We start from the raw sequence: 26717 nt of genomic DNA, 5'->3' as shown, positions 1-26717 counted from the left end.
CATTCGTAACTATTTATTTTTATATTTTATTACAAATTATTAGTAATTATATTTTATAGGGATAAAAAAAAGATTTAAAAAAATAGTTTGACCTTGACAAACGAACTAAGGTCAAAATGACCTCCACAGATATATATATTTCCCTCTGTACCTGAACAACTTTGGTCATTTTTCTGTGTCCCACTTACTTTCGGAACAATTTGGAGTTTTATATTAAAATGGCCCACCCAATATGAAAGTGACTAACATATTCGAGTGAGGCCTTAGTAAGAAAGTTTGTGTAAAGCCTAGACACCAAGAAAAAAACTCCTATAAAAGCTTAACAAAAAAGATACTTCAAGACGCAATGGATAAAGTAAAACGACCAAATAGTTGGCAGTGGTTCTCTCCTTAGAGGATGTATGTACCATCAAGTCTATAAGCTAAGTACTTAGCAAACCTGTGCTGAATAGGCTCAATTGAATCAATGTGGCATTAATTGGAAGTGGAATTGGATTCCACATGATGCAGCCATGTTCTACTTTTGACCTGACAATGCAGTTTAGACGTAAACTCTGCAGTATATCTAAGAGTTTTTAATTATAAACCCAACTTTTTTTTTATGGCTGACCTCACAACACTATTAAAATATGGTATAAAGGTAAATTCGGAATCGAAGGTAATACCAAAATCAGTAATCTGACTAAGTCTGCTCAAAATTATTGAATTCTAAGACAGTGGGGAGCCAAAGGGGCTGTTATGCGCATAGGTTTCCTAATGAACCCGTCGTGCCCCATCGAGGGTTACCAGAGGTCAATAGCTGGAAAAACTAATGAGGCACTATCGTTTGAAAGATGTAGTGTCACTGGGTAACCGGTAGGTGTTACTGTTTAATGAACCAAGCGCGCGTGCGTGCCGGGCTTCTCCGATCACCTGGTCTGCAGATTCATTTTTCTTCCAATACCACCGGCATTCCGGGTTGTTCACAATATTAATGGCGTCTTAAACGCCGTAAAATACAAGTTTTTAGCCGGATTTCGCGTCTTTTTAAACGCAATAGTTGTCAGAAGACTTATGTGTGCGTTCGCCTGTCTCATACCAGGCAAAGGCACACACGTTTCCGTCCATCTCTGGAGCGTCCAGTTGTCTAGCAGACCTTTCGTGTAAGATATCGATGTAACAGTTATAACACATTTAGCTCTACCGATTGTAGGTTTGAGCCCACCGGGCGTTTTCAGATCCCAGTACTGCATAGCCTGAGTGGCCAGGCAAGACCCAGAAAAGCTGAAGCCTGCAGTCCACGCTCACGGGTTTTTCCAGGACCTATTGCAGTGTCCGCAATTCCAGATTTTCTGTCCGCAATTCTATACAGCGAAGACTTCATATTTAATCTTAAATAACTGACCATACTACACTTCGCCGTATTAAGCCCTAGCCTGTTATCAGCACACCTCCAAGAAATCAAGACAATTCTGAAGAAATAAGCAATCATTATTACTGCCTATGTCTTAGAACATATCTTTAAGCCATCGGCAAAAGCCAATCTATGGCAGTTGAATGCGTTAACCAAATCGTTGATAAATAAAAACGAACCCAGGTTAGAACCTTGAGGTACACTGGAAGTAGCGAATTTGGATCTAAAGCTCTTATGCTGCACAAACTGCGATCTACCAAGCAGGTACGAATAAAACAAATTAATTAGCCTGAATTAAAAACCATATTGATTAAATTTATTAGAAAAAATATAGTGAGCAATCCGTTCAAACGCTTTTTGAAAATCGGTATATACATATAACATCTGAGACTGGGCATCAATGGACACACGAATATGACTAGAAAGGCAAGACAAATTAGTATCGGCCTCTGAAAAAAAACCATGTAGATCAACGGAAATAAGACATTCGACCATGAATTCACCATGAATAATAGATTTAAAATATTTTTCAATATAATTTCATTTATGCTCTAATTTATTCTATTATTATGTCAATGAATTTTATAGTCAATAAGTAACTTATATTTAATAAACTGTATATCAGTCAGAAAGTAACGTTTGAAAAGAGTTGGCATGAGGGTGCTGAATTTAATAGTGGTAAATATGAGAAAAATAGTTGATTTTTAGAAGTATGGCCATTATGAGTAACTTTGTACATCTGTTTCATATTGCGCATTTTTGGTGCCCGCACAATTAGGTGTGAAAGCCTGTGTTCAATTAGGAACGAATGCGCAATTTCTCGAGTGCTGGCTGGTAAGACTGATGGAGGCCTTACCTGGGGCTTTATTGACACAAACGATAGGTTATAATATCCTCTGTCTAATTTGTTGCGATGCTTACTGTTTAGTGACAGTGGAGCGTCCGGGGAAGTCCTTTCTATTTTAGGCGACACGAGCTGGTCGTCAAACAAAGAGAAATCCTATTGCCGTATTTCTAAATATTGGAATGTTACATTGTGTTAATTGATGTAAACTGAGACGTTCCCCGGTGAGTATATTTCAATATTCCAAATGTTGACAGAACAGTAATTGTTTGTGTTATTTTTATATAATGTTCGAGTAGAAGATTCTGACTATATGATGAGGATGACTGTTAAGTGAATTTGCAATTGCAGACACCCATTGGCTTAGAGCAAATTTGACAGGTAATAAACTACTTTTTAAATCTGACTTTACACTAGACCATGGTTCCGGAAGATTCGCTAACCTCCATATGTCTCCAGAGATGTCGTGCGCTGTGCCCACTTGCGACGATTCCGGAATGACGAAGAACAGCTGATATTCGCGGCGTTGGTTACACTGCCTCTTCCCTAAGCTCATTTCGTTCCGAAAGGATCCCAAAGATGGTGGGTTCTCAGATCCTGCTAATGTCTCTACTAGTTTAGGTAGACGTGCCAAAAGTAAGTACTTCCTCATTTCACCATCGCGGGAAAGAAGAAGTTCATCCAAACGTTCCATGATTCTTTCCGAAACGTGGATAAGCCAGTCGAACCAAACGTACAATATTAGCATCAAATTATTACAAGAATTCGTATGACTTCCCACCGATTTTTCAGCTGCGTGTGGTAAATATGTTCCACGTGTGAAGAGCTATAACGCATCTCCAAATGCCTGACTATACGGGTCGTACAGTTCTTCTTTTTCTGGAGACATTCTTTGCAAGATGGCAACACATCTCACCTAGCCCTAGCTTGAATACCTTGTTATTCAAAGAGGGATTATTATATCATTACCTGGCCCAACCTCGAAATCGGTTTGGACCCATTTTTTCAGGCGACCGTATTATATTTTTAAAAAAGTTGCTTACAAAGCAAAGCTGTACGGTAAAATAATTTAAAATAAGTAGGCATAATTCTCCTCGTCTAAATCTGCCAAGGTTGCATCGATGGGCGGGCCTATATTTCGCGCACATCATTTACTCCATCTGTTCGGTAATCCGACTATAGCTTCTCATGGGATCTGATAACGTCCACCTTAAACCAGATAAGGAATTGCCGCCACCAGTCAGCAGAAACACAGACACCCACGGTCAACCAACTTGCCTGTTTCCACTGAATCGGCATAATTAAAAACGATCAAAAGTGATTTCCAAAATAAACAATATAACATACATATCGAGTATACCTGGATATGTAAGTTTATTAGCGCCTCGGGAGACCGCTAACAAACGCTTAACGCTCCTTATATGGTGACGAACTTAATAAATATACCTGGACTGCTAATGCATATGGCCACGATACCCAAAAATGAGCACCGCCATGTTTATAGTGATTGTGTCCTTTGGATGTTGGTCACTCTGAACATTTTCAGTGTTGCCAACAAAAAATATATTAAATAACGGTAATGAAGTTGACGACGCTGATGTTTGACGTGTGAGTATTGATTTGTAAACGACGCTGGGTATATCGTCTGCAACAAACGATGTAGCTTCCTCCTTATTTAATACATGGATAATGTATCACCATCCTTATTTAAACGTATTTGGTTCAGTGTTTCTCAAAACCGAATTATTGTGAATTGTCTGTCTGTGTTGTTATATTATAAGCTTCAAGTTTAAGTTTAGATTTTTAAGATTCAAGATTATCAGAATAATAAAACAAATTATTTAAAGTGCATGCATCTATTGCAAATTGATTGAAACTTTGTCTCATTTTAGGTGAGGATTACTTTCTTTCATAAATTTTAACGAAATTCTTAAAGAAATACTTGTCATTGAATTGGCAGCCCAAGTATATTTATTAAGTTCGTCACGTCAATACGTTTTAATTTCAAGCCTCTATAAAAATGGCGGCCGCCAAGCAGCAGTTATTTTTAATTATGGTGGCCATTGGCATTAGCAGTCTAGGTATATTTCTTAAGTTCGGGAAATGAAAACTAAGAAAATTACTCCACAATCCGGCAACGCTGTAGTTATTAGATTCTCCTGGATATGAATCCTAGAATTCAGGACATTCAATGCCGATGCTGAGCTGTTTACAGCGAGGCGAAAATCGGAGCGCGCGAACATTACCCCCACCACTCACCCCGTCTCTCTTGCGCTCATGTAACCCAGTATTATGCAGAAACGTCAGCCAGCTTTCCCCATGTAATATACGGGGATTTAGGGGTATTAGAAATCATAGGTACTAATTTTAAAATAGCTAAAAGGTAATTATATTTCCCACCTCAAAAATGATACATTCCTATTTCATAATTGTTTATGCCTACCACCGTTTATAAAAGTATACATAATATTATAGTTATACTCCTAAAGAATCTCACTAACCTACTTACACAACTTATTCTAATTACATCATAATATATAGTATGATTATATATTAATACATCAATTATACATCCTACGAAAAATTAAAAAAAAAAACAGGAAAAAAAGTATATAAAATTACCTTACAAAATATGGTTTTGCTCTATTCTTATGTATTAACTTATTTTTATTTCTGATTTTTACTAAAATATTAACAATGCTTCCATCTTTGTACCATCCTCATTTTTTTATTATAACATTATCCCCTGATTTATAGCTAATTGTATTTATTTTTAAATCGGAAGTTTCTTTTTTTTTATTTTTTGAAATTAATAAATTAGTCTAAATTAATAAATCTTTGCATCAGCCTGAGCCTACTCCAAGCAAAATTAAGTTCTATCGGATTGCTATCAGAATTACATAAAGGATCAACCTGTTGTTTTATATTTGAAGGCAAATTGCAAACCTTACCAAAAACTAGTTCATACGGCTTGTAGTTTGTTTCTGTATGAACAGTAGTATTAAATACAAAACTCCAAAATTGTACCCATGAATGTAGAATCAGCACATTGCATTCTTAAATATGATCTTTTGTGCGTATTTTCTAAACTTTGATGGTGATAAGCTGTGGAACAAATGTGTTTAACCTTAACAATATTACCAAATTCTCTTAATGTTGTCGATAGAAACTCTGTGCCCTTAGCAAAACCTGTGGAATTCCAAAACGCAAAATGAACTTTTCTAGAAAAGCTCTAGCAATTGTTGTTGCTTTGTTATTTTTAATGGGTTAAGAACATTCAACGAAGTTCGCATTTTAATGTAAGTATGTATAAGTTATCTCCGGAATCTGCTGTGAGTGGCCCAGCAAGGTCCAAAAATACATACTCTGACATTCATCACATTTACTTACAAAATCTTTACTTACAAACCTCCCTCCCTTTGTAAGCTATTCCAAAATTAAAATTTTTTTATATTGTTGTACATATACGATTCACTCCCACGTGTGCACTTGGTGGCAAAATGTGAAAATCGCTTAAAATTATTTGTCTCATTTCTTTATTTTGTACCTTTTGTACGCCTCTTATTATTGATAATTTTAGTTTCATATCATTAATTTCGCTGAGATCCCTTAATATATGTACAATAAATAACTTATTTTTGCTATTGTTTAGTATTATAACTTTCTTATTTAACCGCCAATTTCTTTTAAGTCCCTTAACGATGCACCAAATGCTAACACTAAACAGTATCCTTAATTATAATTGCCTTTTCATTTTTTAAAAAAAATACATTTCCTAAGCAAAAATTTTCTTTATTCATATTTGTATCAAATTCATTTACTCCTACACAATATATCTCTACAGAATTTTTCGGCGGTTTCAATAATTATATCACTCCAGAGTGATCATCAAGTCTTTCGTAAATAGTGTTTTTGAAACTGTCGTCAGTAATTAGTTTACTTTTTTGTCCAGTAATTGGATTTATGCACTACCTGACATATTTTTTTAATTCATCCGAAGTGATTGTTATGCGATACAGTGCGTTGGCTCCAACATTATTTTTCCCTTTTAAATATTGTAATTTGTGCAGTAGAAGTTCTATATGCTTGTTGCTTATGCTAGTCAAAGTTTGAACGTTCAAGAAAGGCGATATCCAACAATAGATAAGGAACTCTTGGCTATTTGTTTCGCGGTAAAAACATTTAGGACTTATTTATTTGGTAGGAAATTGGTCATATTCGCAGATCACCGATCTTTAGTTTATTTGTTGGTAATGACTTCTAGTCGTTTAACAAAATTTAGATTGCTTTTATAAGAATATAAAAATGATGTTACTTGCGAAATCTACAAACCGTTTAGTTTCATTCGCATCTTTTGGAACTGGAAATTCTAAAATAGTTTTAGTTTTTTGGGATTTAACGCTACTCCCTCTTTCGAAATTAAATGACCCAAATATACGATTTCCTGCTTAAGTAAGTCTCATTTTCTGGGATTTAACTTTAGGTTAACCTTTCGAAGTCTTTCTAATATTTTAACGAAATTCTGATTGTGATGAACCAAACTATTGTCAAAAACTCTCAAATCTAAATAAACAAAATATGAAAAATTGCTTAAGCCTCCCATTGCAATTGGCATAGCTCTAGAAAAAGAACTAGGACTTATTTTAAGCCCCATTGGAAGCCTTATCATTTGCCAAATTTATCATTTATCAAATTGCCCCCTATCAGTGACAAAAGCGGAACATTACCAACTTTCTCCTTCAAGTTCAATTTGGTAATTTGATCTAAATGCGTGAAGTATGGGGCCCCTAACAGAGAGTCCAAAATATCAGTTATGCAAGGCGGTAAAAACTACACACTATTTTTTATTGCCTTCGCTATTGGCATTTTTTGGAAAAACTATTAAAGTTGCTGACCAAGGTGACCTAGATTCCTCAATAATTCCCTTTTCCAACATATCTTCTACTTGTTTATTTACCTCATGTGCGTTTGAAAATCGATATGGTTTAACATAAACAGGCGGCTTTTCTTTCTGTAAATGTATTTTTTGCTCATAAGTATTAGTAGAGGTGAACAGATCGTTATCCAAATAAAATAGATCTGAAAATTTTGAGCAAATTTTCTGGTTAATTAAATGGTCTAGTTGCAATAAATCTAATATATCTACTCTATCGACAGTTTTTTCAGAAGCGCTAAATGTATAAATTTCATAATTACTAAGTGACTTAATTTATTGCCAAAATTATTTAGATCGGCGTGTACCTCGCGAACATTTAATATTTTGTTGATTATTTTATTATTTTTGGTCCCAGCTGCGGTGCTAGCAATGAACATTTCTTTACATATCTCTCCTGTCATCTCCACTATACTCAATAATTTCACATTTCGCCAGAATGTGAAATAAAAATTCTTGTTTTGATTGCATTGGTATGCTTACTTTTTCAGAAAAATCTGAAAGATTCAGAAAGAAGCGTAAAATCTTCAAAACTAATTCTGACTGAATAGCGTAATTTATTGTAATTTATACGCGACTATTGTCGCGTAACCTTGTGAATAGATTCTAAGATCTGTAAATCTGTCTTTAAAAAGTGCACTAGATGCTCCTGTGTCGATTAAAAGCTTTACATTTTGGTTTTTGTATTTTGCTCAAATAAAGCTTAACCCATTAATATTAGTAATATATTTCTCATTAGCAACAAAAAAAATTACCTCTGAAGAACTTGCACCCTCTTGCACGCTACTAGGCTATTCCTCCCCATTTAAGTAATAAGACCTATTACCTTTATTTGACTGAAAATTTCCTCTTGGGTAATAGCTATATTTTCGTCTCCCCTATACGAATTATACTTTTGACGAAAATCAGGATTATTATTAAAATTTCTAACTCAATAGATTGCCCGTGGAGTGAAACGTGTGGCTCGTGAAAAATTTTGTCTACCAGAATGCAGTTGACCTCGAAAATTTTGACTTCTACCACGCACGTTGTACAAAGGTTTTGAACTTCTATAATCTAACTCCTCGTCCTTGGCTTTAGCAATGGCTTCCGAATGAGATTGATAGTTTCGAGCCCTAATTATAGTACGCAAATCATTGTTTTGTAACCCGTTTGTAAAGGCATGTATGACAATTTTCTCGTTCACCGGCTTAGGAATATTTGCAGTTGCCGTGTTACCCTCCGATTGAGAAATTGTAAGCTTCACCAACATCTCCTCTATTGATTTGCCAAGTTCGTTTAACGATTTAGAGCCTTGTTTGGCAAAAGTAAATTTAAATGATTTAGCAGTTGAAGATTTTTTTGGAATAAAATGCGACCTAATATCCTCAACTAACCTAGCGTTATTGCGATGTCTTATTTTTGCCACTTGAGAAAGACGTGTTTTCAGTATATATGTGGTTAGCAACTTTTTACCATCCTCATCCAAAAGCGAATCATACCAACAAATTGCAGCATCAGCTGCTTTGTGACAAGCTCTGAACCATTCATTAAAGGTAATTCGCTTTTAGATTGACAAGTAGATTTGGTTTTATTTAATTTTAAAATATCAGCTTCTAACTCTGACAAACGCCTATCTAAGGTATTTTGACTTATTTCCAAAATATTCTCTATCTTTTTTACATGTTTCTTAACTAGTGTTATTAGTTTTGAGTCATGCTGACCTGCATTAAAATTTTCTCTACATATGCCTAACTCTACATACACAATCAATTATAAAAATAGTGTATGTATGTCATCAATTATACATACATATACTACACCGAGGTTCTAGTTGTATTGTTGTTATTTTATTTTTGTGAGTGCAGTAAGTGATGTGGCGCAGGTGAGCAACACTGCGGATAACTTGCTTCACCGTTCAGCATCCGCTGAACGTCCTGAGACTCCAGAGTTCATGCTCCTGAATAGGTTATGTCAATAATTTGACAGTTAAGTATTAATAACCGATTCCAAGCGGTCTATCGGTAATTACCGTTCCTAAATGGTATTAACCAAACACGCCCAAGCGGTTATAGTTGGTTATAACCGCTTGAGATACGTGACGTCACCAATTAGCCCTTTTACGTCATCAATTTGGAACAGTAATTACCCACGTCCGGAGCTGTTTTCTAAACGTCAGATGTCAAAAATATTGAAATAAGTGCGGCAAAAAATAAAAACAAACAACAAATTATTTTCTTTTTAAAGATGACACAGAATTTATTATGGCTAATGTTCTTTTTTGATATTTATGTTTAAGAACTAATTAACATTACTGGCGTCTGGGGTATTATTTGCAAACAAACAAAATGATGACAGCGACAGCTGATAAGTTACGAAGTTACTTCAACCAAACACGTCCAAGCGCACATGATTGGTTATGTTATAAAGGGACTGTTCAAGGTCAACCAAGGGCTTAACCGCGGTTAAAACCGATAGATCGCTTGGAATCGGTTAATGTGAACGTTCCTAAATTAAATATATTTTAACATTTTTATCCATAAATAAATAGGAGCATAGGAAAATTGTCGTCCATATACAACATACATTTTCGTTTTTCTCTGTTATTTTTTAACAGAGAACAGGCTCATCTAAGAATTTTTTTTTGTCTAATACATTTAAGGTAAGCTGTGTAAACATACTATCAAAAATTTTAAAATCGTTGGGTCGTAAATTGCTCAATCACGTAAAGCAATTTTGTCTCATTTCTTGTCTTTTCTTTTAGGTTTGCTTATAATCACGATGAGAGAAGGCATACAAAATAGGATGTTTTCGCCCATTTTCGATAAATTTACTATTATTATTATTATTTTACATATTTTTTACTATTCCGTACTAACAAATTCGCGCGAAATACGCGTGGCAAGGTTCGACCGCACCTTTCAGTCCGCAAACTGACCGTCGCGATCTGCGGTTGAACGCTACACAATGCACATCACAGTATCACAGAACACAAATATATAGCTAATAAAAAATAAATATATATGCACATAATTATAAAGTGGAAACGTTTAATGGATAGGGCAGGTGTGCACTCTTGAGTTTAATTAAAGGAACATCATTTGTCCACCATCACTCTTGTTTGGGTTTCGCTTAAATTATCTAAGAGGTAGATAGTTCAGATTTTGAGATTCCTCAATTAGTTCAATTGACAGCAACTGTGTGGACGGTTGGAAGTGACTTGCACTTTTTAAATTGCCTTCAATTGGCAACGTTGGTTTGTTTAGGAGAGACTGTCATTCCTGCAACTGTCAATGTCAAGGTTCATGTAAACTGTGGTGTGCGAATTTTTTACAAAAAGTAAAATTGATATTGTATTTTGTGTTGTACCTGGGTATTGTGAAATTCCTTGGTTCCTGAATCATTCGCCGGAATCGTTCACACAAAGAGAATTGTTTCGCAGGTAAATGACTGCTTGTATTTCATATATTTATAGCTCTTCATTTTCTATAAATATCTATCAGTAATTTGATGAAAAGAGGGATACCCATCAGGAAAAGCAAGTCATATTGCTCAATTCTAACTAGAAATCTTTGTTAGAGGTGCAAGGGTATTTTGTGGAAATTTGTGTAAAGTTCCAGTTTTTTGTTAAATAACTAAAGAAATGGAAATAACTGTTTCTACCTCCAGATTTGTTTTATCAAAATGATGAATTCAGCATTTTTTTTGTATCAGTAACCAGGCATGAAATAGCTTGGTAGATCTCTGTGCAGTTTAGTTTTTTCCTATCAAAACTGAAATTCCTTTTTACATTCTGTGAAAAAAACTGTTTCATTCCACAAAAGCACACAAACCAGACAATATTAATCATTATTTGGTGAAATCTGAAATATCCTGCAAAAAAAGTTGCACATTGTGATAAATAGTTTTTGATAAATTTAAATGTGTACATCATTTACTGTTTTCCCAGACTTTTCTTTAGATACATGGCTCATAAAAACCATAAAAACTTGATTGAAAATTAATTAACCCATTTATCAAAAAGGGCATTTCCATTGATTGTCTTAAAGCTGCAAAAGTCACACTGTTTCCAAAACATAAAAAAAGATATAAGATGGACCCCAAGAATTATCGGTCAATTTCTTTAGACCCAATTTTTCTTAAAAAAAACTTGGTCAAATAGAAGAATTACTTTGAGCAGAATTCATTATTTTTGGCCAGATGGCTTTAGGTATCTATACTCAACAGATACAGTAGTCAGAGATTTGTGTGAGAGGTTTCCGGAGGGCAATCTTACTTTCAGGCAACACTCTAAAATTTGTCAAAAACTTTTGATTGTGTTGAACACATTGAAGTTCTTGATCATTCTTGAACTTAAAATTTAAACAGTATTAACTTGCTCCAGTTTTCCCTTAGAGATTGTAGTAATATTTTCTAGATGAAGTTGTAACTTTCCTTGATGTTCTCTGGATTCACAATTGACCTGGCAGGCACATGTTGGGAAATTGTATATTCCCAATAGAAAATTTGTTCATCTCAGTTTTGGCTTGCATGCTCAGAATGGCATATTTTTTAAAGTTTCACTCTAAAATGATGTACTGTTTGTTTCATTGAGGTTACTGCTCATATATTATAGCTTTGTTCTTACAGCTGTAAGAAACAAGTTTGCGACATACAAACATGCACAATACAGCAATTTTTACACAAATTTCTGATTTTTATCTGATAGTCAGATTTGTTTTTGGATTTATTTCAAGGAAAGTGTCAGAGAATTCATGTACCCATGAATATGAACAAAACCTCTAAATTGTCGTTTGTGTTTTGTCATTTTGTATAATCCCTAATATTTGTTTTAAAATTGTATTTTAAATTGTTCGGATCTGAATTATTAGAATTTTCAGATTCTGATACAGACTTAGAAGGTTTACTTGAAGAACAGATAAGGCTCAAAAATCAAAACTATTTAGAAGAAACTGTGTCCCAATTTAATACAGTAGAATTTCTTGACCATTTTGGAGTAAGCCTTGAAGTAGCAAACAATTACACAATTTTAAACTCTATTAAGAATATACACCTATTTTAAGGTTGTATTGTAAATTTGTTTATGTTTTATTTATTTTGGCTTAAAAAAGTGACGTTATTTTTCTTGTTCTTCTGCTTTTAAATTGGACTCCACTCAACCCATGTTTGATGTTCACACCGACAGTTTCAAATCAATCAGAAGTTGTAATATTTTACACATGGGCATCAAGAACAGTTTCAAACTTGTTAAAAAATTTGCTGTGTGAACAAACCTTTTATTGCTCATAGTGTTACCTTTCTCCATAAAGAATCTGCATGTTTTTGTATTTAAGGTCAAGATTATGAAATACCAAATTAAAATTACTTTTTACTCATTTGAGAAGTACCTCTGGTTGCTAATCTTTGACTTAACTATTTTATTTCTGGTGTTATGTTATTTTTAGTCACATTATTAGTTTTGAGTAATGTTAGACATAAATAGTTAGCAATTCATGTATTTCTTAGATATTTAAATATGTTTTTGCCTTTTATATTTGTTCACATGCCTAAGAGTGCTTTGCTTGTACTAATAAATAACAAACTAAATTTTATTGTATACCAAAACTTTGCGTAAATTGTTACATCGAAAATTTTATTTAGTCAAATGCATGTTACATACATAACGGTATTTGCTCTTTCATATAGGGTATTTAATTTAAAATAAATTTGATTTATAATTCCTATATTCAAGAATGGAAATAAAAATATGGTCCAAAACTACAGATTTTTGAGTTTTATTAAAATTTATTTATTTATATATAGAATATATGTTTTAATTGACAAATAGTGTAAATATGGATTATTTCTTACTTGGCATTCACTACTGAAATCCAAAGAACAATATGGTCGAAATTGGTGAAAATATGGCCACCAGGCAATAATCTTTAGATTAACTAACTCTATTTGACCCATTTGTAACAACAGCTACAAAAGTATAGAATCTAATTTGCACAAACTGTAAATATTGTGTAGCCATAATTCCCAAATGTTTAAAATTCCCAAAAATTGTTTAGGAATGGTTTTAAATAAATCTTGTCCCGAGAAGATATCTGCAGATGTTTTTGCTTTTAGGGTAAGGGTGACAACTTAGAAACATGGTCCATCAGTTCATCAATTATATTGTTTATCAAACATTTTATACAGTGAATCTTAATTCTACAAAAACACAAGTGGGGTTATCTATGAAACATCAACTTTAACACATAGACCTATTGTATGTAAAGGCATAAAGGTATTTAAGCACTGTCCAAAGTATACTAAAGAAGTAGCTTTCTGACTGGTTTTTGGCATAAATTTATTTTGTTACTGTAAAGAGTATATTTACCTGCCGCATTTTAACTGTGTTTTACAATTTGAGGTACACAAATATACAGAGTGTCCCAAAAGTAGACGTCCAAACGAGAGGAGGTGATAGAGGAGATCATTTGCAATCAAAAAAACCCTATATACTATTATCCGATTGTTGATGGTTTGAAAGTTATTTCCATTTTTCTCATTTTTGTAAAAATCTCTTCATGCATCATGCACAAAATTTATTACAAAAATATCATAATTTATTTACTTAGTATTTAGTTCAAGTGTGACCCTAAGGAGTGCACCCTTTCATAAATATGATTTGGATGCATAATTGTTTCTTTCACTAGTAAGAAAAAAATAAATTCTCAATATATTTAATTTTTATTTAAAAATTATTTGCCCTTTAAGTGAACCTGGCAGAAACAAATTTACTACAAAAAGTTAAAAATTATCAGGAAAAGTTACTTATTTAATGAAGATTCTCATATGGTGAAATACTTTCAGATAAGTGATACAAGTCTTTTTTGATTGACATTTTTATTAAACTAATCGTTTTTGGACAAAAATCAAAATATTTTAATACTAAATAATCTAATTCTAAATAATGAAAAAAAAAAGAATTTATTGCTATTAAACATCACAATAAATGTTCAAAATGCGAACCACCTGCCCTAATACACATTCGGCAACGGCGGATGAAATTACTTTTTATGCGCCGAAAGGCTCTGTCATTGTTGGTAATAACGTTGGCCGCTTGTCTTATTTTTCTTCGCGGTTCTACTTCAGTCTGGCTTTTATTGATAAAAACAAGTTCTTTGAAATATCCCCATAAAAAAAAGTCTAAGGGGTTTAGGTCAGGCGAACGCGGCGGCCATTGGATGGTTCCTCCCCTTCCAATCCATCGATTATTAAAAGTAGTATCAAGATGTTGCTTTATGATTCGGGCAGAGCGAGCAGGAGCTCCGTCGTGTGCCACATGTCTCGCCGTGTTGCTACAGATACATCTTCAAGTAAATCGTTCAAGTTATGTTGCAAGAAATGTAAATAATTTTCGCCGTTAAGTCTTCCTGGTAGCTCGAATGGTCCAATTAATTTGCCTTCAATGGTCCCTGCCCATAAATTGACTCAAAACTGATGCTGAAAACGATCATTTCTCATTATATTAGGATTAACATAGTCCCAATAATGCAAATTGAGTATATTAAATATCCCCGTTCTTTTAAAACTGCTTTCGTCACTCCACAAAATGTTTTAAAAAAAATTAGAGTCTTCTCTATTGCGCTGCAGCATTTCCCGACAAAACTGAATCCTTTTTTCATAATCAGTGGGCAGAAGTGCTTGAACACGTTGCACATAATAAGGATATAACAGATTTCTTTGTAAGACTCAATGAACTATGGATTTTTGGAAGTCCCGAACGTCTTGCTATGCGACGAACACTTGTTGTTGGATTCTCTGTTGCAAATTCCACAATATCATCTTCATCGTTATCATTTCTAGGTCTTCCTACTCTCCGTGGCTGACCAGGAATGATGCCTTCCAAGTAACTCTGATGCACATTTATGAAAACTCTATGGTCAGGATAGCGATTTCGACCGAGAAAACGTCTTTCATATTCTCGGGCAGCAGCTCGAGCATTTCCATCACAAAGCCCATAAACATAGTGCATTTCTGCATATTCGTGGGAACTATAAGCCATTTGTGAAGGTTTACTTGTAATAGTAGCAAAGGAGTTAAAACACGAAAAACGCCGAAAATAGAAACAGCAAATAGTGTAAGTATAAGAAATAAAGCCTAATTTGTTGAAAAACCAGAAAGAAACTAACTACTTTCCCGACAGGGAAACGGTATGTTGATCTTAAAAATTATTTGAAAAAGAATGTTTAGTTTTCTTATCATAAATATTTGACCGTAAAGAATCTGCATAAATAAAGCAACTTTTTCTGATAGCTGTTTATTTTTGGTCGAACACGTGCTTTGTAGCAGCATCAATTTAAACGCAAAAATGTGTATGTAAAACTTAAACACATTGGGAAATTATCATTTTCTAAGTAGTGACAGAAGCAATCGTTTTGCATGCAATTATTACTTATGAAAAAGTACACTATTTAAGGCAACATTCATAACAAATACCACGCAAATACGTGAGGATATTCTTTCTATGAGTTCTTTACAGAATTCATGACACTATTTTTTTAAAAACAGAAAAACGGTAATAACTTTTAAACCATCAACAATCGAATAATAGTATATGGGGTTTTTTTGATTGCTACTGACCTCCTCTATCGCCTCCTTTCGTTTGGACGTCTACTTTTGGGACACCCTGTATATGAAGGCGCAACTTATTCTGTGATATCGAAAAATGCTATCAAAAATATGTTGCTATGCCTTTGACAATAAATCTAGCTGATATGATCCTGAAGTCAGATTGCAGAGACTAGTTTAAGGAAAAGTTAAATCTAAATCATCATTTACTAGCTTTAAATATTCTAGGGGATTTTAATATAGACATTTTGAAATATCATATTGTAGCAAATCCATTAAGAAGAATTACAGAAACTACTAGGTGCCTTTAAGCAAATAATTAGGCTGAATTACAAATCCTCCAAGAATTATAGATAGATTTCCTACATTTACAGATTATATAGTTTTCCATATGGTGTTAATGTCTATAAAGGCTTTATGAACATGATAAAAATAGCTTTTAAAAAATTCACCCCTGAGAATAGTCTTTTAATAAAAAATACTCTGTTGATTAACACAGTTGTTGAGTCTCACTCTTTAAAACTATTTACCAGTAATGATGAGTTAAATGTCAAATTAGTTAAGTCGCTTATGGTTATTCTCTATGGTGAAAGCTTTTTTATTATTTATTTATTCATGTCATAAACGTAACGTCCTTTATAATGTTATAGGTTACCTGTTCATCAATGTACAGTAATAAAAAGTTTAAGAAAAGTTGAATAAAGTTAAGAAAATTAATAAAAACTGATTAAATGATCCTAATACCGAAGATTACAAAGAGCTTCTGATTTTTATTTAATTAATTGGTAAAATTTCCTTCTTTGGTGGCAGTTTGCAACAGTTGGGGATTATAAATTACTAAGAGATGTAGATAGAACTTACTAAGATGCTATTCAATTCTAATCAGCATGATTAGAATTTAAAACAGCAGGAAAATTAACATTGACAAACCTTATTTTGTAAAACACTTTATTGTGAGTAGCACTGAAAAGGGTTTTCAAGAATATTCTGTATATTTAAAACTATCTTGAGAGGGTTATCAATAAAGGGTCAGAACATTCTTAAGTATTAAGTGAAATTTATTGCTCAGTTAGTTCACATTTTATTCAGGTTGCCTGATATAATTTAGTATGGTGGTGTTATTTCTCATGTTTATGATCTAGATAGTTCTATTGTGCCTAGTTTATTTTTATATTTTGGAGATGAGACTAAACTTTATTGTTCAATAACATCTTTTGACAAATTGGAATTACTACAATATAAATTCTTTAAAGTGTTTAGCAAATGATATGGATTTAAATACATATTTTTAAGTGTTCATCATTCAGAGAAGAATTTACTAACCAGGTACTGTATTATCACTTTATATAAAATAATCTTTATCCATTAAGTCAGATATTATTAATGTTTTTGTTCTTAAAAGTTATTTGCATGATATGGTTTCAAGAAGAGAATAAAGAAGGGATAATTGTCCTAATATTTTAAACTATTAATCATAATAAACCTATAAAATGAAAATCATTTAGACAGAGAAGAATTGTGTTATCACTGAACTAGTTTGGTTCATTTAATATGCTTTTAATTATTAACAGAGGTGTGACAAATAAAATTTCTTTTAATTGTATCATTGAAATCAATTTCACTCAATAAATCTGGACATCAATACAGAAATTCAGATAAGCATGCAGTAAGCATATGATCCTAATGTATTTGGGTTGATTTTCAAATTCTTCAAGTAAGTAAAATTGTAAATTTTTAGGCACTGATTTTTACTGTTTAAACGTCAGAACTAAATAAATAAAATAAGTCAAGTTCCAGTTTTATTTTTTTTTGCCAGAGTTTACAACTTAATCCAACCCATTCTCTTAAATTTCATTATCCATTCAATTAAATTTCACTATACTCATTTATTGGGCAATACAATAAAGTGTGGTGACGCATGCATCACCTGTACTCCTAAATGTTTAAATGGTTAATGCTAGACTAAAACGGATTCAAGTGGGTCAGGTGAAATACAATGAACAGAAGTATAGGACATCACCTCACATCAAGGTTTTGTGAAAAGCTTTGTATTGTAGATGATTTTTATTTTTGGGTTATATTATTGTTATATGATTCTAGTATTGGATATTTTCCGTTATCTTTTTTAAACATGTGATGATTCCAAAATGAAAAATATTATGCTACACTTAATGTGTGTACTGAATGATCCGTCTGAAATAAAGTGCGAGTCCTAAATCTTTAATGTTTTCGGGTTTCGTTAAATTAGCTTGTAACAGACAAGTCATCATTTCCTATTAGATGCAGAGCAGCACAACACAATTAGTCACTTAGAGAGCCACTAACATGATGAGTTAAAAAAATCAGGCAGAACCCTACCCAACCCTGTACCAAAACCCATTACCTTGAATTTTTCAAAAAACTTGCAGTCAGTTATTTTTTGGAGAAGGCCTTTGAGATGCGGCTAGTTTTCCAATATTCTTGTTTTACAGCGTTTGGTTCATAAAAGACACGTGCAACATATGTTACTTTAAAACTAGGTGATGAATAATTTATTGTATGCGTAAATAGGTTACCTGAATTTTGCGATACTAAGTTAGTCGGAACTAATTTAGTTTTTTTTTTTTAATAATTGCAATAGTAGCAAGCGTTTAACAAAAGAGTTATTATTACTCACTGATATTTTATTACCAACATATATTATTTCCATGGAAAGTAATAATCATCTAATGTTGCCTTGTTCTTTAATTAAACCTTTTTTACAGGTTTTGATACCAGCTGATTTTTTCGTTAAGCCTTTACTTGCACGCACGCTCTTCTGTATGATATACTCTTACATCTACATCTACACTGAAAGGAGAAAAGCTTACTAAAACTGTCCTGACTTGTCCGATGTCTAGTGCTGAAACAGTAGAAGGCTCCGTCGATCCCCCATCCAAGAAGCGGAAGCTTAACGGTAATTTGTAACCTATTTTTTACCTAAAAAAAAAATCAAAACAAAAAATTGTCTCTTAAATATATAATTAAGTTAATTATAGCAAAACGGTTTTGGCTTTTTATTGATCAACTTTACTGCCTACAAGAATACAACAACACAAGTTCAAATATATTTAAATTGGCGAATGTTTCATCAACAAATGGACATACATTTAGGTCTTCGAGACGATAACAGACAGTGCATGGATATTATTATTATTTAAGACAGAGATATCACAGACAAAAAAAAACTACTATTTTTGGTGTATTATTATTATGCACTGCGTTACTGAACTTCGACTAAACAATACAAGTACATTGTAATTAAAGTATTTTAAAAACTTAAACTAATATACATAAAATATTGAGTATGTAGGTTAATTTTACAACCAATTCAAAGTAAAAAAAGACTGGGGACTTTTCACTTATTATTCGTTCTTATAACGAAAAACGCCTTGTGTTTAGATGCTCAAAATTCCTTCCAATGCGTTTTGAACAAAAGTGTAATTTATTTTCAAATTTATTATTTTAAACCCTTTTGTTACCCCTTAAAAAAAAATTGTTCTGCCCTCGGAATTCATTTTATATAATAGGATCTTATTGGTCAGTCTTATGTTGCTGCATCTTACTAAAAATTTTCAAATTTTCATTAGGTTATTACTATGAATAACCAACTGATTTCTTAGTTATTGAATGAATAGAATAGATTTTTATTAGTATTATATACGTACCAAAAATGTTTACATACGTCAATGAAATGGTACACACATAAAAAATCAGTAAATACACAGATAGATAGATAAAGGAATAAGTAGATACACAATTTAAGTTAGCATAGAAATAAAATTACACCATGTCTGAGAAATTATTGCTAAAGAAATCTGGTAATAAAATTTTTTTTTTAATAAGATACTTTTTAATAACAGATTTAAATTCATTTATATTTAGCAACAATTTTATGGAAGGCAACAGCAAGTTAAAAAAATTTTGGAGCATAGAGACTTATGGCGGTTTTAATTTTATCAATTCTGTGAGTATCATATGAAGTTAGGTTATTTTTTACATAGCATAGGCAGTGAAGCATCTAAAGACAGAGGACCGTTAAGATATTTAGGTTAATAAAAGATTGTCTGCAGTCTGCTCTATAATGAATTTTTACAATCGGTCTTATATCCTTTCTTTGAAGACTAAAAATTCTTTTAATATTTGGTGAGTGGCCCCAAGCTAGAAGAGCATAGACAAGCGTCGATTTAATGCATGCATAGTATGCAGTTGCAAGTACTTTTTCAGAAACTACGTCAGCCAAAGTTCTCAGTGTATACACATGAGAAGCCATTTTTTCACAGAGTTTATCAGTAATAAAGTAATAAGTAACCTTAAACCATTTCACTGAATTTCGTGTCTACATGAACACCAAGAAATTTTACGGCTCTTGAACTCTCTAAAGCTGAGCCAGAACGTAAGGAAAAATAAAGAACTTTTGTTTTAGAACGATTAAGATTCCATTGATTAGCAGCGAACCATTCTGCAACCTTTGACCGTATCTCCCTCATGATTGCTTCCAAATTGCTTAGTGTCTTACTTTTCCTGGTGACAGTTGTGTCGTCTGCAAAAAGAACCAGACCGGCACTGGGGTCACAGATTCCAAGGTCATTAATGTAGATCAGGAAGAGCAGTGGCCCCAGCACTGATCCTTGGGGCACACCATAAAAACCATTCTCGATAGTTGATAATTTATCGTCAGTGTCTAATATTTGCTTTCTCTTGGTTAGATACGATTTAATGAGATTTCTGCTATTTTGATCAAATATACAGGGTGTCTCACGACGAATAGACGCGATCAATATTTCGGAAACTAATTCAAAAATTTTGAAAATTTGGCAAAAGGGCATAGTCGATGGGGGCCACACAACTAAAATATTTTGACAGTTGTGACGTTTCCGGTTATACCGGAAATAGGTGTCAACTTCGTTATTTTAAACGGTACCCTGTATATTTTTACATTTTTGGCTTCCACATGAAATTCTAGGTATATTTTATGTATAATGTCCTATACCTAAGTGTAACCGTTTTTGACATATTTTTAATTTCATGTGAAAACCTATGTTTATAAGCCCTAACATAATTACCGATTACTCCCTTTTAGTAGCCTTTATTTATTGGTTAGTTTTGGTTTTATTTGAGAGGAAGGACCACTTTAAAAGACTATTTTAATATTTAGCTAAAAAAACGATACAGGGGGGTCAAAAACTAGCATTAAAAATTAAAATGAAAAAATCATTCAAAGTCAATTTTTTTAAATAGAAACTCCCTATTTTTATCATTTTTTCATAAAGATAATTAAAAATAAGGTTAACTTTATATAAGGTTATCTAGTCCAAAAATTGATAGTTTCCGAAATATTGGCAGTTTAAATTTGGCCTAATATTAAAAGCCGTATAGTAACACGGCTCAAGGATTGTTCATTAGTTGATCATGACGGTTGTCATAGTAACCGCTGGAAGCGGCAGTAAGACATTGGATTAAATGCATTAAATTTATAAGTGACTTGCTATTTAAGTTTTCTTCGTAAAAGTGTAATTTAATGTATAATTTAATTAAAAAGTGTACATTTCTGTTATAATCCATTATCTTACTGTTGCTTGTAGCGGTTACTATGACAACCGTCATGGTCAACTAATCAACAATCCTTGAGCCGTGTACAACTATACGGCTTTTAACATTAGGCCAAATTTAAACTGTCAATATTTCGGAAACTGTCAATTTTTGGACTAGATAACCTTATATAAAGTTAACCTTATTTTTAATTATCTTTATGAAAAAATTATAAAAATAAGGGGTTTCCATTTAAAAAAAATGACTTTTAATGATTTTTTCATTTTAATTTTTAATGCTAATTTTTGACCCCTCTATATCTTTTTTTAAGCCAAATATTAAAATAGTCTTTTAAAGTGGTCCTTCCTTTAAAATAAAACCGAAAATAACCAATAAATAAAGGCTACTAAAAGGGAGTAATGGGTAATTATGTTAGGGTAGTAATCGGTAACTGTCAAAATATTTTAGTTGTGTGGGGGTGTGTCGACTGTGTCATGTTGCCAAATTTTCAAAATTTTTGAAACATTAATTTCTGAAATATCGATCGCGTCTATTCGTCGTGAGACACCCTGTATAATGTCCTAACTCTTCCACAAGTAATCTGAAGGTGACACAGTCAAAGGCCTTGCTCTAGAAGTAAAATTAATATCCAATAGACCTTTTATGGTGAAAGACCGGTGAAAGTCGTCGTAGAGCCTCTACTGCTACTAATTAATTTTTATTGTCTCAATTATTATCAGCTTTTAACTGAAGTTTATATATTTGATTATCCTTAGTTCCTGGGTATAATTAAAACAATTTCTTGTCTGACGACCTGTTATGTTTTTCCTACTAGCCAACACAACGCTACAAATTCTTCCGATTTGCTGTCAGGAGTCAATTATTAATAATATTTTAGGTATTAACTATACTATTTTTTTTTCTCTTTGTAGACACATCAGCCAGTGCAGCCATGGCCAATAATGGTGTCGCGTCAAGTTCCGCGGGTCGCAGCGACATTGATGAGGGACTCTACTCCAGGCAGTTGTATGTGCTTGGACATGAAGCGATGAGAAGAATGGCCAATAGTGATGTTCTTATATCAGGTCTTGGCGGCCTTGGAGTCGAAATTGCAAAGAATGTAATTCTAGGTACGTCATAATTTTCTTATTTTGAAATTATTTTAGTTGTTTATTAGTTGTTTCAATGAGTGATGAGTTACACTAAATGCATGTTTGAAAACAAATTTTTCTGTAACGTGTTTTACAACCTCTTTTTAAATAACGCCAATACGTACATACCCATTTTAGGTATTTTTCAATCTAAACAGTACTAATAGTTTGTGTTTATTCCAGGTGGCGTTAAATCCGTAACTCTTCATGATGATCAACTTGTGGCCATCTCAGATTTAAGTTCACAATTCTTTCTTTCCGAAGAAGAAATCGGTAAGAACCGCGCGGAAGCATGCTTTAAGAAACTTTCGGAGCTGAACAGTTACGTACCTACGCGGGCGCATACAGGCGCACTTGATGAAGATTTCATTAAGAATTTCAGTGTAGTTGTTTTGACTGCATCATCTAGAAACGAACAGTTGAGAATCAGCGAAATAACGCACGCTAATAACATCGCTCTAATCATCGCAGATACTAGGGGAGTATTCTCACAGGTGTTCTGCGATTTTGGAGATAGTTTCACTGTTGTAGACACAACAGGAGAGCCGGCGGTTTCTGCTATGGTGGCAGATATTAGCAATGATAAAGAAGGCGTGGTTACTTGTATAGACGACACGAGGCATGGGCTGGAAGATGGCGATTACGTTACATTTTCGGAGCTAGAAGGCATTACAGAGTTAAACGGTAAGTCATAATTTCGTTAAAGGTTGGAAATGTTAAAAATATTTACGTTACGGCTTCAAGTAATAATAGGCGTTCACTTTTTTTTCAGTTTACCTCCCAATTTCACGATTACCTATATCTTCTAAAATAATGGAAATAGAGTTAAACATTTATGTAATTAAATTATATGTAAATTTACAACCAGTGTAATGTTTGTATATTTACAATTGTTTAATTTTTCCAGGTTGCGAGCCCAGACCAATTAAAGTTCTTGGTCCCTATACGTTCTCCATAGGAGACACAACTAATTTTTCAAAATATCAGCGAGGTGGTATCGTTACTCAAGTAAAAATGCCAAAGAAGTTGCACTTTAAATCTTTAAAGGAATCTCTTAAGGATCCAGAGTATTTGATTGCTGACTTTGCTAAGTTTGATTATCCTCCTCAGCTGCATTTAGCATTTACCACATTGCATTTATTCATAGAAAAGCATGGCCGAGTTCCAAAACCTTGGTCCAATGACGATGCGGCCGACTTTGTGTCTATTGCTAAAACCAATAGCGCCAGTAGTGGTGACACTATAAACGAAGGTGAGTTCTAGAGATCTAAATTCATACTATCGTGGATTTTCTGTTACTTCATTTCAATTCCTTGTACTTAGCCTGTCCACAGTCTCTTGAAAAATTATACACGTTACATATACATATATTTTATATTGTATATGTAAAATTGTTTTTTCAATTTTTTTTAAAGTAATAAGTAACCTTAAATGTAACCGCATTATATATCTTATTAGGTTTTTTTGACTAGAGAAACGATATATATGTTAAAACTTGAAAATCTATTTTATTCTTTTTAAAAAACAATATTTTTACTTTAAATTACGTTTATTCAGAAATTAAACGGACAGAGTAACGTGCTTAAATTTATTATTTTATTACTGTAATACTACTGTTTTTACTAGCGTGCTTTTTATTGGAAAGGATCCTATTTATATTAAAATTGATTCCTTAGTTGACATATCTCACGGTAAATTTTGTATTAGAAAAAGTGCTGATTAAGTTCCGGCGGTCGTTGCTATTGCGACACCGTAGGATCGTGACCATAATCAATAGAATCACATATAACATATATAAGATATGCAAAAAAGCAGATCGATCCACTCATTATACTTGTAATAAGGTTTTCATAAGCTTGTACGTACCTAGGTCTTCTTATCGATGATTTTGTTTTGCAGATTTACTCGAAACATTCGCCAAAGTCTCTGCCGGAGATTTATGCCCTATGAATGCTGTAATTGGCGGAATAGTCGCCCAAGAAGTGATGAAGGCTTGCTCTGGAAAGTTCCACCCTATTGTGCAATGGCTGTACTTCGATGCCATCGAAACTTTACCAACTGATAAATCAGAGATTACTGAAGAACTTGCTAAGCCGCAGGGTAGCCGATATGATGGGCAAATTGCAGTTTTTGGAAAGGATTTCCAGAAGAAGATTGCTGCTCAGAATTACTTCGTTGTTGGTGCGGGTGCAATTGGATGCGAATTGTTAAAGAACTTTGCCATGATGGGATTAGGAACCGATGGAGGATCTATAATAGTCACTGATATGGACCTTATTGAGAAGTCGAATCTTAATCGTCAATTCTTGTTCCGACCACATGACGTGCAGAAACCTAAGTCTGTTACTGCCGCCATGGCTATAAAGAAAATGAATCCCGAGGTCAACGTAATTGCTCACGAGAATCGTGTCGGTCCGGAAACTGAAAACATATATGATGATACATTCTTCGAAGCCTTAGATGGCGTAGCTAATGCTTTGGACAACGTCGATGCAAGGATTTATATGGATCGGCGATGTGTGTATTATCGCAAGCCTTTGCTGGAATCCGGTACATTGGGAACAAAAGGAAATACCCAGGTGGTTGTACCATTCCTTACTGAGTCATACAGTTCATCTCAAGATCCCCCGGAAAAAAGCATACCGATATGTACTTTAAAGAATTTCCCCAACGCAATTGAACATACTTTGCAATGGGCAAGAGACACTTTTGAAGGACTGTTTAAACACAGTGCAGAAAAAGCGTCCCAATATTTGAAGGATCCAGAATTTATGGAACAAACCCTAAAACTACCTGGTGTGCAACCCTTAGAAACCTTAGAATCGTTGAAAGCAGCTTTAGTTGATGGGAGGCCCAAAAATTTTGAAGATTGTGTTGCTTGGGCGAGAAATTACTGGCAGGAGCAATACAGCAACCAGATAAGTCAACTTTTGTTTAATTTCCCGCCAGATCAGCTGACCAGTACCGGTCAGTTGTTTTGGTCAGGTCCTAAACGTTGCCCACAACCTCTAACCTTTGACATTAATAACCCTTTGCATGTAGACTATGTAGTTGCTGCGGCAAATTTAAAAGCTCAAGTTTACGGCCTTCCTACAAACAGAGACAGAGAATATATTGTCGACGTTATTTCGAAAGTTGTGGTTCCAGAATTTATTCCTAAATCGGGTGTAAAGATTGCTGTTACCGATTCGCAAATGTCCATTAACGGAAACAACGTGGATGTAGATAGAATTATGCAAATTAAAAAAGAGTTGCCCTCTCGCGAGGAGTTAAGTGGATTAAACTTGCAACCTCTAGAGTTTGAAAAAGATGATGATTCAAACTTTCACATGGACTTTATCGTTGCCGCGTCGAACCTTAGAGCCATAAACTATAAAATACCACCAGCGGATAGGCATAAGTCAAAGCTAATTGCTGGTAAAATTATCCCAGCCATTGCAACAACGACTTCAGTTGTAGCCGGTCTGGTTTGTCTGGAACTTTACAAGTTAATACGATCACATAAGAGTCTGGAACCATTTAAGAACGGTTTTGTTAACTTGGCTCTACCATTTTTTGGATTTAGCGAACCGATTGCTGCCCCAGAAAAAGAGTTTGGCGGCAACAAATGGACCTTATGGGACAGATTCGAGATTCAAGGGGAAATGACACTGGCCGAATTCCTCCAATATTTTCAGGAGAAACATAATTTGGAGATAACGATGTTGTCACAAGGCGTATGCATGTTGTACTCGTTTTTCATGCAAAAATCAAAAGCGCAAGAGAGATTGGGTTTAACTATGGCAGAAGTAGTAAAGAGGGTATCAAAAAAGAAAATTGAACCTCACGTTAAAGCGTTAGTATTCGAGTTGTGCTGCAACGATCCCGATGGGGAAGATGTTGAAGTACCCTACGTTAAATATAATCTCGGTTAAATAAAAACCCTTGCGTTTTTTATATCTGAGTAAGGTATCCTCTTTGCACCTTCAGGTAACTTTTTATTGTTTAAATTATTTAAATATTATGGATTTCTATTAATTTAGCACTGTTCATATTTGGGTGGAAAATGTACTTCATTATGACTTTTTATCGTATCTTTTAGTTATTAATGTGCATACTTTTGAGCAAGACTTGTAGAACAAGTATTAATATACCATTAAAAAGCAAATTGCAGTTTTTTTAAACCAACTCAATGCTGTTTAGAGTATGAGAAAAGTAAAAGCTGGATTCCAGCTTGTCGGAGTCAACTAACTGGAACAAAAACCCTATGGCACCAATAAGAAAGCC

At 33.6% G+C, this 26717-nt stretch overlaps 1 protein-coding gene across 2 annotated transcripts; it reads left to right on the top strand.

Moving 5' to 3' along the window:
- The first annotated feature begins 10424 nt into the window (after positions 1-10424).
- Positions 10425-26598, top strand: LOC126748738 (ubiquitin-like modifier-activating enzyme 1). Of its 2 annotated transcripts, XM_050458153.1 has the most exons (7): positions 10429-10591; positions 14986-15259; positions 18495-18685; positions 22233-22430; positions 22635-23135; positions 23359-23703; positions 24351-26598. In XM_050458153.1, exons 3-7 carry the CDS (start codon positions 18622-18624, stop codon positions 26363-26365), a joined length of 3123 nt encoding a protein of 1040 aa, XP_050314110.1. In that variant the 5' UTR covers positions 10429-10591; positions 14986-15259; positions 18495-18621; the 3' UTR covers positions 26366-26598. The 2 variants fall into 2 exon arrangements, with proteins under 2 accessions (XP_050314109.1, XP_050314110.1); XM_050458152.1 differs by lacking the exon at positions 14986-15259 and having other exon boundaries at positions 10425-10591.
- Positions 26599-26717: the final 119 nt, after the last annotated feature.

Source organism: Anthonomus grandis, chromosome 22, assembly GCF_022605725.1.
Source record: "Anthonomus grandis grandis chromosome 22, icAntGran1.3, whole genome shotgun sequence".
In the NCBI taxonomy this organism is placed as follows: domain Eukaryota; kingdom Metazoa; phylum Arthropoda; class Insecta; order Coleoptera; family Curculionidae; genus Anthonomus; species Anthonomus grandis.
This window is presented reverse-complemented; position numbering and strand designations above follow the sequence as displayed.

Bases quoted from the DNA above. Each gene is read 5' to 3' on its own strand.
- LOC126748738 (XM_050458152.1), top strand. From the start codon at position 18,622: ATGTCTAGTGCTGAAACAGTAGAAGGCTCCGTCGATCCCCCATCCAAG. The intron at 18,686-22,232 runs GTAATTTGTAAC...TTCTCTTTGTAG, and splicing joins CAAGAAGCGGAAGCTTAACG to ACACATCAGCCAGTGCAGCC. The intron at 23,704-24,350 runs GTGAGTTCTAGA...TTTGTTTTGCAG, and splicing joins TGGTGACACTATAAACGAAG to ATTTACTCGAAACATTCGCC.